We start from the raw sequence: 11,249 nt of genomic DNA on the forward strand, positions 1-11,249 counted from the left end.
ACTTTTAGACATATGTAAGGTACATCGAACTTTTACTATGACCAAAACATGGAGCTCTCATAATGACAATTACATTTTTACAAAAGAAAAGTTGAGATTCTAAAAAAAGTTTATAGTTTGAACACCAGATAATGTCATACTAATATTACTGTACACTGTAAAAGTTCATTTATACTGTTTATACATTGAATATTATGATCAGTATTAAGTAGAAACTAATGACAAAAGAGCTTTTTTGTAGTCACCGGAAGTATCATCCTAAAACATATTAAATCTTGTAAATATAATGAAACATAAACATTAAAAATATTCAATGAATTTAAAGAGAAAGAAGTGATACATACAGCAATCCAACTTTCCAAACTTTTTCCATAACGTTCTTCAAATGCCTTCTTAATATCACCTAAATCTATTTCACTTCTTGATACAATAATACGAATCAAAGTTTTGTCTTTTGTTCCAATTCCATGCATGCTATCATATAAGCGTTCAGCAAAGAAGCCCACCTTTGATTTCACACACTTCACTATAAAAAAAAAAAAAAAAAAAAAAAAAAGTAAAATAAAAAATCATACATTCATTCAAAAAATAAATTATTATACTAACCTATTCCTAAGAGTCCTTTTTCAATATTTCCAGAAAATTCTTTTTTAATAGCAACTTCTATATCATGTCCGGCAACCTTTTCATACTCAAGGAAGGTTTGTCTTAATTGTTGATAACTTCGTGTTATTAATATAGCATTAAATTGAGATTCATCTGTACCCCATTGCTTTTCACCTAAGATAAAAAAAAAAAAAAGAGTTAAATTTGTAAATAAAATACAATATATCAGATAAATTAAACGAGATTTTTTTCATACCAGCTTCATATAATGCTTGAGCATCAGCAATTGCTTGATCATGATCTATTCCTTGATTCTCATCCCTGTTAGCCTGAACAAGAGATACTAATAATCTTTTGAAATGACCTGAAGTATCTCCCTTCAGATCACTTTCCAAACTTTTACTATATACTGAAAATATACATTCAAATGTCAAATTTTTCTTTAATACGATTACAAATAATAAATTTATAAAAAAAAAACTCACGATTCTCATAAAATGCAGAAATTGTGCGAATGCCATAATTACTAAGAGTACAAAGAATTTCTACAATTGCTTCTTCGTCGGTTCCTAATCCGCTTACTGCATTATGCAATTCTTTAGCATAATAATGTGGCAAAGGCGTCATAAGGGCTATTATTACATCTTCTAATTTCCCTGTAAGTTCACTTTTAAGGTCACTTATTAGATCTTTTCCGTATAAAGTTTTATAAGCTTCTGCAATTTCTAAACGTTGGACAATTCCTCTTCTGGTTAATATATCAATAATGGCTTTCTCATCAGTTCCAAAACCTTTCATTGCTTTACGAAGCACAGCTGCATCTGCATTAGCATCAAATGGATCTGCAGGATATACCGTAGGTGTACACTAAAACAAATTATTTGATAAATCATTAAGAAACCAACGAAATTCTTTAAACAAGATATTAATATAAAAGATTTCTTAAATGAGACTAAAAAAAAGAAAAAGAAAAAAGAAAAAGAAAGAAAAGAGAAAAAAGTATATAGGAAGCAAAAAGTAGGTCATTAAAAAATTCACAATAAAAGAAGTAAAAAATCTGCTGTTCATTATTTACCTTGAATGGATAATATTGTTGAGACATTATAAGGCCGTTATGAATAACACTATAAACAAATTAATTTTATTAATACATATATTTTTAACAAGTTCTAATTTTATATTATTTCTCTATATATAAACAAAATTTTGCATTTCACATAAGTTAAAACATATCTCATTATTTAAAGGGTTCAAATGTTAAACTAATTGAATATATCGATTTCAAAGAAAATTAACTGCCGACATGAAATACATCTATATGAGTGTAGTGCCCTGCCCACTTATTAATCATCCTTGACATTTATCAAATATTTTGTAAAAAATTATTTGAGATATATTAATCTATTAAATCTAATTACACACGGGCGCATCACATATATATCATTTTATTATTTATATAATTTATATGACAAAAAAGAAAAATGTAATATACTTTACCAGTAGTCTTGCTTTAAGCTACGATGTTTCCCCTATACCGTATATTCGTATAATGGTAGTCTGAAGACTGTGACGTTGAACACGTCAATACGACGATGTTTTATTCGGCGATGAGTAATGAAGTATCATTCCCTACTTATTTAAAGAATATCAGTGTCTAGTGAGTAATTTCAATAGAAAAGAACTTATATAAATACATTACAAAGGATTATATTCACTTTCAAATATATATATAGTTCGTTTATCTTTTATTTACATCTTGTATTTCTCTTATCTATATTCATTAATTAGAAATGTGTTTTATGGTATGGGTGTGGCATTAAATTACGTGATGCTAATGTTGTATGACGATATAGTATTATATCCTATACGTCACAATACGATACGCTTAATATGTGATATGATTGGTTAATAAAAAAGAATGTGTTCTTGTCATTGGCTGTTTACTTAAAAAAATTGAGGTCGATTTTAAAACGAAACGCGGCAATACACGAATAAAATCAATTTCAAATTAATTAATAGGAACATAATACATATTTTTATAAAATTACTTTTTTTTTTTTAATGTTCACTTTGATATACATATTATCGTAAAAAAATTTAATACAACTTATTTTGTAATATCAAAATTTAAATGCGAAACATTATTCAATTTTTTATTTGATAATTACATACAATAAAATTTAACGAGAAAATATTCAAACGGAGCATTTTATGTAACTTTTATAGAGTGTAACTTTTTACACGCGCATAAGTATAATATAAAAGATAATTTTATACGTATCTCGAATATGAAAATCTTTTCACAGGCTTATCGTATCATTGCATTCTCTAATCAGATATTTATATCGTAACGACTGCGCTTATTTATTCTTTTTTTTTTGGAGATTAAAAGTAAATGTAATTATTTCCATTTAACTTAATCCAATCATTACTGAGAGAATTATTACTTAGTTATATATTATTTATCGAATGATACGAAAAATATTGACTAAACACAACCACCACAAAGGATAAAGGAAATAAATTATTCTTTAAAAAATGAATAAAGATACTATTGATCTAATTTAAGTATGCGATGTATAAAAGATCGATAAAGATTTAAAAAGTGAAAAATATAAACTTTAAAATATATGCATTGTGTGTATGTATGTATGTGTGTATGCATGTATGTACGTATGCTTGTATATATGTTTGTATATTTGTGTGTCTCCATGTGGCGGTGTATAATCATATAGTTCAATTTTACTTAATTTTACTTAAAATTTTACTACCAATTAAAACATATTTTATAACAATTGTGAGACACGTAATTATATCGAAAACTTTTATGCGTAAATGTGACTATTACTTTGAAGTCCTATCTATAAACAGATGTTTTATTTTTAGAAAGACTAATATAAAGTGTAAAAACAATTACTATCGTCATCGTTTTACGAAAAGATGGAATCATAATATTATATTATACTAAAGTTAAAAGAATATACTAATATCTTGTAAAAATATAGTTTTGTAATATGTACAGGAGTATTACCTAATAATTAGAGATTACATTATAAATTCGTTTTATCCTCAGCAACGACACAAGATTATTTTTCAAAGCGAAATCAATTTAGAAACCACATCTAATATTCATTGAGTCGTTCTTCTATAGTTTATGTAAGTATGCAATTATTCGTTCGTTATACGAAGTATCGTTTCTCTTGCTCATAATTAACTGTTCTGTCCAACTGGAAACAACTGCAATTTTTATATTTAAAAATGATAGAGCGAAGTGTTCTTTATGATAATGCAATTGTAATGGAAGCAGATGCGAAACATCAATGAACTATCAACGGAATAGAAAAATAGATTAACTTTTTTCTCTTTTTCATGAATCCAAATCTGGCAGAGCGCAATTGGTATAACTATCGTTACTGCTGCTGCTGCTGTTGTCGTTGTTGTTGCTGTTGGAAGTGTCCCGCGTTTGGTTGAAGTGGATGTCCGGTGAATTACCCTTACCAATGAGAGGATTCTTTGATTTCATGAATTTAGTCTCGTGCGGACTGCAAACCTATACATTCAGGGGGAACATTTTCTTTTTCATAATTCTGATGGCATTGTATGCTCTGATAGCGGTTTACTTGAAGCGAGAAGCAGTTTTGATCAACATTTTCCGTAATGGGTTTATCTACTGATGATGGAGAAATCAATCCATTGTCCAAATGATTGCAAACATCTTGTTGTTTATCCAATACCTTTGAACAAAAAATTATAACATTTATACATATATATTTATATATATATATATATATTTATTTTTTTAAGTCATTTTCGTATAATGATCGTGCCTAAAAAAAAGTACTAACCAATTTTCGTTTATCATCGAGTAATTTAATAACTTTATCATCTTCGGTACCACCAATGATACCCGTTCCTAATTTCTTTCCAAGAATTTTCACTTCTTTTTTACATACATTGTTCGGACTATTATCACGCATATTTAAAGGTGTTATTGAATTTTTTAAAAGATCCTCATAAGGAGAAAACATTTTCATATCTTGAAACTGTGTTGTTACTAATTCTTGACCATGATTTTTTGGCCCTAAAATCTTGACTTCTCCAAAATTTGGATAAATTTTTGATAATGGAGATAAAGTCTCATTGTTTCCAAAGGTCTACGGAATGACATATTGTATGAAAGAAATTTATTAATCATTATCAGTTAAATATATTTCCTTTTTCTCTTTCTTACTTTCGTAACTTGATTTCCTGAATCAAGAATTTTAATTTCTGGATGATTGAGGGATACGATTCCAGTATTGTGATCATTTTCATCAAAGACCATCGGTAGTTTTATTTTGGGATCGTATTCCGCATGATCTTGTATTGTAGAATTGTTAATAATAGACATATCTTCTGATATACTTTGATTAGCCTTAAGATAAGACAATGTATTATTTAATATCGATGTCGACGAATGATTCTTATATAAAGAAGAAGCAGTTGTTTCTCTTGATAAAGCTGCAATATCATTTCGATGGCTAAGAATATTCGCAAAATCATGATGATTCGAGATAACGTCTAGCCCTACATAAACGTATTAAATAATTTTAGTATTAAATATATATAAATATAAAATATTATAGAACTTAATACATAAAATATTAATTCACCTTCGTCGTCGTGTTCTGTAATATTAATACCATTATGATCTATACCTAAAGATTTAGAACCAAGAATGAAGTCATCAATTTTCGATTGGGGTAAAAAGTTAAGACCTTCTATGAAACGATCATCGAGACTTTTGCTTTCTAAAATTCTGATATCTTTGTCCTCTAATATCTCAATCGAATCCATTGGTATTTGCTTTCGTGTTGAATTAGAATTTAAAACCATAATTTGATTATCGGCATCACCAATGATTATATCATTATTGTTATGTAAATTTACAACATTAATAGCATCCGATTCCTCGCTATTAAGAATAGCCAAATCGTGTGAATTTTGAACCATTAGATCACGAGCTTCGTTACTTGTCATTACCTGATGTTAAAGTTGTATAAAATCTTTATGTTCCTTATAAAATGATATCAATTAGGCCATTTGAAGATTACCTCATAACGACCATCTTCAGTAGCACGAACAAATTGTATCCCACCTTGAGCAGCAAGATCCAATAATTCGCTACATTCATCGGTCGATGAAATCGTAGATGGATCAAATGAACGGTGCGATTCATTTCCAATATGTTCGGAATACGTAAACTGAGCATCTAATAACGTAGACGGACATGAATCCGTGTAGAAGCAAATTTACATATATTAATAACTACATATTACTTTTTTTTTTTTTTTTTTTTTTTTACACGCACGAGAATAATCTAAAAGATACCTTGATGAGATTCAGATCCAGAATCAACAGTATAACGTGATTTTCCATCAGATTCTATTTTTTGAATGACAGAATTTACGAGCGGCATACGTATTTGTATAGATTTGATATTATCCAGATCTTTAGTACCATTAGAATTATTTTTCTCAGTTGTTCTTAGATCTTCGGTACCCGTTGAAGAAAGGATCTATAAAAATATATATGAACGTTCGGTACGCATTAGAAAAATTTTTTTTTTATTAATTTCCTTTTAATAAATTAAAAATATGCTTTTATCTCTAACCTCAGGCATCTGATTTCCTTCCTCACCGGGTAGTTGTACTATTCTGACATTTTTACTAGATAAAATTACATACATGTAAAAGCGAGAAAGTTCGAAATATATAAAATAAGATATCAAAAAAAAAAAAAAAAAAAAAAAAAAAAAAAAAAAAATACTTAAAAAATGTTTAACAATATCGAATGCATCTTATATTTTCATAGATATTTCTGTATATAATGCTTCTTAATTTATATGATAATTTATGATAAATTACTTCAATAATTTATATAGATTAGATCTTTTTAAACTCTAATCTTTAATACGTACTTTCTCATAATATTCTGATCATTAAGTCCGGCCTGCGGACCAACTGGTTGCCGATATTTAATACCGTGCTTATATTCTTCGTGCGATCTCAATGAAAATCTTCGTGGGAATTCCTTACCACAAATTGTACAAGTATATTGCATTTTTTCTGTATGCGCATGTGCCTTAACTTTATGACACACTAAATTTGACATTTGGTTAAATCCTTTACCACAAAGCTCACATTTATATGGCCTTTCATTAGTGTGGGTGAACACGTGATTCCTTAGATTACCTAAACAAAATATTTTATAATTTTATTAATTAAAACATACAATTAATTGTATATGATAATATGATAAATATTTTCTGTGTAACTTTTACTCTTTTTTCTTTTTTTTTTTTTTAACAACTTATTTACTAATAAAAATCCAATAATAAAGTAAACGTTATTCTTATTCTTGTTTAATTTACTGTCATCATTGTTATTGCAAATATATAAAATGAGTATTTAAAAAGAATAAAAAATATATATAAATATATCACCTTGATCCCTCCCGCTAAATAATCTATGACCATAAATACCTTTCATTCGAATTCATTGTTGAGATATAATCCTTTATATTATCTATTAAAACTGAAAACAAATTGTTTGACGTTTTGTGTATTTTCGCATTAATAGTTAGCAAATATAAGCTTTTGTCGAGTTTTAAATGCCTAAAGATATAAATATTTCTATTAAGAAATAAATGAAAAGGAAAAAAAAAAAAAAGAAATTATTAAATGCGTTAAATAAATTACGGTTACCTTTTTGATGAAATCCTTTCCCACATAGATGACACTTGTGCGGTTTGTGTTCGGAATGAGTTTTTCGATGCGAGATTAATGTCGATACTCTAAAGCCAAAACGATTTATTTATTTATTCATTCATTGTACTAATACGCCATTTACTTTTTCGTACCTGTTGAATGTTTTTTTGCAAAATTCACAGACGTATGGCCTCGCGTCGCTATGAATTGCTTTATGTTGACTTAAAGTTGACAATTGTCGAAAAGCTTTACCACAAGCTTCGCATTTGAAATTTCTTTCATCGGTATGCGTTGGTAAATGTCGCATCAATGTATACTGATGTCGAAACTCTTTCGAACCTATTTTGATAAATGATTAAAAAAAAAATAAAGTAAAAAAAAAAAAAAAAAGAAAATCGTATCTGTTACTATTTCAATATTCTATTTTTTTATTAAATTTTCAATAAAAGATACTAAAAAGTCAAATATTACGTAATCCAAATAGTGTCAACAATCAGATAACAAAAAAGAACTAAAAGATTATTAAATAAAAATAAATTGATTATACTTACAAATTCCGCATTCCCAAATTTTTAACGTTTTCCCATCGCGTTTTAAATATTTGACGAAATGTAATCTTGATCTTATATCATCTTTATCGATCATGCGAGTCGTGGACGAAGATGGACCTTCCGTTATCGGATGTGAATAAACAACGACGTTATTATCGTTCGTAGTGATACACTGTTCTAAAATCTACAAAGAACTTTCATTTTATTTATATTTTATTCCATTTGTTATATTCAATTTGAAAAATGAATAAAAAATTTTTCCTCATGCTTCTCACTTTATATTTTAGAGCATCCTTTCCAAGAAGTTTCCCTACCGTACTATCAACTTTAATCACCTCTGATTCGATGCTCGTATCCATGTTCATTGCGTGTGAATCACCCTTTAGAAAATAATTTATTAATTGAACTATGCCATAAACTAGCGTTTCTCAGTCTATGGGCTGCTGCCCAATATGAGTCGCGGTAAATTTTTAATGGACCGCGAAATGATAGCTGCTACCTTATGCCAGAGCAAGGAAAATGATTAATTTTTAAGAAAATCCTAGAATGTTCCCGTAGAATCTTCTTACGAGTACGTATCTTTAAAATAATATACAATGACTTCAATCTATCAGATTCTTAAAAATTTTACGTTATAAACATTTGTGAGCTGCGGTATTATTACAAATAAACAGAAAATTTAATTTCGATAAGTTCAATTAATCGGTGATAAATGATCGTTTACTTGAATCAATTGATGATCGTTCGAAGACGATAAGCTTGAAATAATTGGAAGATTATCTCTTGTAATATTATCTTCGGTTTCTTCTTTTACATATACCTCGTATACACTGTACCAAAAAAAAAAAAAAGAAAAAAGAAAAAAAAAGAAGAAAATGTTTGATTAGAATAATTTTAAGATTAATAAGATCGAATATAAAATACAAAGAATTTCAATGATTACCTGATCACTTCGTCTTGGACTGGCCGAGTAAATTGTACTTCATTTTCGTCGTATTGTGTACTTCCCACATAATCAGCAAGGGTTTCTTCAAAATTATTTGTTTCATCTATGAAGGAAATAAAACACCAAATATGTTGATATATATATGTATGTATGTATGTATAAATTACAAAAAAGTAGCATTTTAAGAAACGATATAATATAATGCGATAAAATTCATTTCAGGAGCTAAGGAAATCGATTTCATTGATAATGAAACAAAAAGCTTTTTCTACGATTGTAATCAGATCCTTTTAAGCATATACTCGTTGTTTTACCTATCTCTTTCTATTATTATCTTTCTTTAAATATTCAACGTAAAAAAACACATATATATATATACACACACACACACATCATGCACGCACGCACACACATACCTTTCTTTTCGGCAAACGTATCACCGTATGTAATCATATCTATCTATCTACTATCGGAACTTGAAAGAAGTTGATTTTCTCTCAAGCAGTCAGCTGTCTCATGTTACAGTGTTACAAGCTAATACAATCAACGAGATTACGTTGTACAACATTGAAAGCACTTGCCTTTATGTAATTCGATCAAACAATACAAAAGTTTTCCATTCTAGCTTCAAGTTTTTTCCTTTCTCTTTTTTTTTTTTTTGACAATATAATCCTTTAAATATTATATATATATATATATATATATATATATATATAAATTTTTTATATATAAATTTAACGAAATAGCCTTGACTTTATAGTCGATTCGTTTATTTCTTCTTTAAAAATTTTATAATGTAAAAACTCATCTATAATTCGTCAATCAAGCACACATGCTTATTATGTGTTTTTTATCTTTCTCGATCTCTAACAATAAGATAATAAAATGGCACACATTTGTACATTATATACAATATAATGATTTTTTCCAATATAAGTGATTTTTTTCTTTTTTTTCTTTTATTCCTATAAGATTATACATTCTAATCTATCGTGCGCACTCGTTTGCCAAAGCCATTGGATACTATAGAAACTTCATATTTCTATTAAATTAAACATCGAAATTTTTACGACACGTTTTAATCATACAATTAAATTAATTTCAATTAAATATAAAAACATTCAAAAGTAATAAATTTTGTTACTCTGATCATATTAAAAATTCATTGATCATTATAAAATAATTTTTAGAAATTATTCGGAACTATTATATTTTTATTTAATGCGATTCAAGTGAAAAGAAAGAATTATTATATTTATGTATTTGGATTATTATTATTGGAATGATTCAAGTTTACGGGGTTTTAATCCATTGCATAATGCGAAACAATATTAAAAAGTGTACCAAAAAAAAGAAATTAACTCCGGAATATGTAAGTACCGGGACGTAATCGATTATTGGAAAAATTGATTTTATAAAAAATCGAAAGCCGCTGATTATAAGCTCATGAAAAAAGTTTTAAATGAAGGATTTTAGATTATTTAAAAATGTAATGTCGATGAATGGATCTGATATTTGGTATTAAAAATTGAATATTCATTAACTGTTCTAACGTGTAATCATGGAAATGAAGTGTTATGCATATATCTTTTCGATATTTTGTGTTCGGAAAGACAATCTACTAACTGTAGGGATCAGTAGAAGGGTGATATTGGTAGACGGATTTTTTTTTTTTATTATATCAATAATATTAAATAAACAAAAGCCGCCATTATAAGAGCTCATCTCATTTATGCTTGAAGCGCGTTACAATCGGTTGACTTTCAAACAAAAATAATTGTATGTTTAATACGAGTAAAATATAAAAGTAAAATATATAAAGAAAAATATATTAAATTCTACTTACAATTATAAGTTTGTAGTAGGTTATTATCGGACATCTTTTTATCGTCAGATTTTCTTCTAAAACTATTCAGTTTTCACGTGTGTATCTTGTGGCTGTATTCGCATCGGCCGCCACTCAAAGATCGTTTATGGCATGTTACAGATCAATTAACATACAGCGCCTCCTGACGAATTAATTTTTAACTATGATCTCTTAATATCGAAAGTCGAATTAACGTTCACAAAGTATACGAATAACTCGATATGTAATTTAATCATTCTAACTAATAAACAAATGAATTAAGATCAAGATTTTATAACGCGCTTTTTTTTATTTTTCCTTTCTCTTGTGATTTTCATTGTTTAATCTAGATCATGTTTGGCAAAAATTTATTTTGCAAACTTTTTGATTAATATACGAATTATATAGAATATTAATTAGATAATGAAACATAATGAAAAATGATTTATTAGATGACTTTATATTTTTTTTTAATTATATTCGTGTTCTTATACTTGTGTGAAATAATATTATTTTCTTTTTTAAATATATATATATAATTCAATAAGATAA

At 27.4% G+C, this 11,249-nt stretch overlaps 2 protein-coding genes across 5 annotated transcripts; both read right to left on the reverse strand.

Annotated features, from left to right (window-relative positions):
- Positions 1–49: 49 nt before the first annotated feature.
- Positions 50–2,369, reverse strand: LOC118440658 (annexin B9). Its single transcript, XM_035864001.2, has 7 exons — positions 2,104–2,369; positions 1,682–1,730; positions 1,092–1,473; positions 863–1,015; positions 607–780; positions 345–526; positions 50–258 (listed from the first exon to the last, which is right to left on the reverse strand). Exons 2-7 carry the CDS (start codon positions 1,706–1,708, stop codon positions 205–207), a joined length of 972 nt encoding a protein of 323 aa, XP_035719894.1. The 5' UTR covers positions 1,709–1,730; positions 2,104–2,369; the 3' UTR covers positions 50–204.
- Positions 2,370–3,753: 1,384 nt separating this feature from the next.
- LOC118440655 (uncharacterized) lies at positions 3,754–9,361 on the reverse strand. 4 transcript variants are annotated; one of them, XM_085658156.1, is made up of 16 exons: positions 9,268–9,361; positions 8,849–8,954; positions 8,630–8,735; positions 8,181–8,285; positions 7,906–8,089; positions 7,507–7,693; positions 7,352–7,440; positions 6,566–6,839; positions 6,260–6,314; positions 5,977–6,163; positions 5,700–5,857; positions 5,259–5,628; positions 4,838–5,172; positions 4,452–4,760; positions 4,227–4,340; positions 3,754–4,156 (listed from the first exon to the last, which is right to left on the reverse strand). In XM_085658156.1, exons 1-16 carry the CDS (start codon positions 9,302–9,304, stop codon positions 3,974–3,976), a joined length of 2,799 nt encoding a protein of 932 aa, XP_085514282.1. In that variant the 5' UTR covers positions 9,305–9,361; the 3' UTR covers positions 3,754–3,973. The 4 variants fall into 4 exon arrangements, with proteins under 4 accessions (XP_085514282.1, XP_085514279.1, XP_085514280.1 ...); XM_085658153.1 differs by having other exon boundaries at positions 4,134–4,340; positions 8,241–8,285; XM_085658154.1 differs by lacking the exon at positions 9,268–9,361 and adding an exon at positions 9,166–9,241 and having other exon boundaries at positions 4,134–4,340.
- Between the last annotated feature and the right edge of the window lie 1,888 nt (positions 9,362–11,249).

Source organism: Vespa mandarinia, chromosome 7 (assembly GCF_050613455.1).
Source record: "Vespa mandarinia isolate Hongniang chromosome 7, ASM5061345v1, whole genome shotgun sequence".
Taxonomy (NCBI): Eukaryota; Metazoa; Arthropoda; class Insecta; order Hymenoptera; family Vespidae; genus Vespa; species Vespa mandarinia.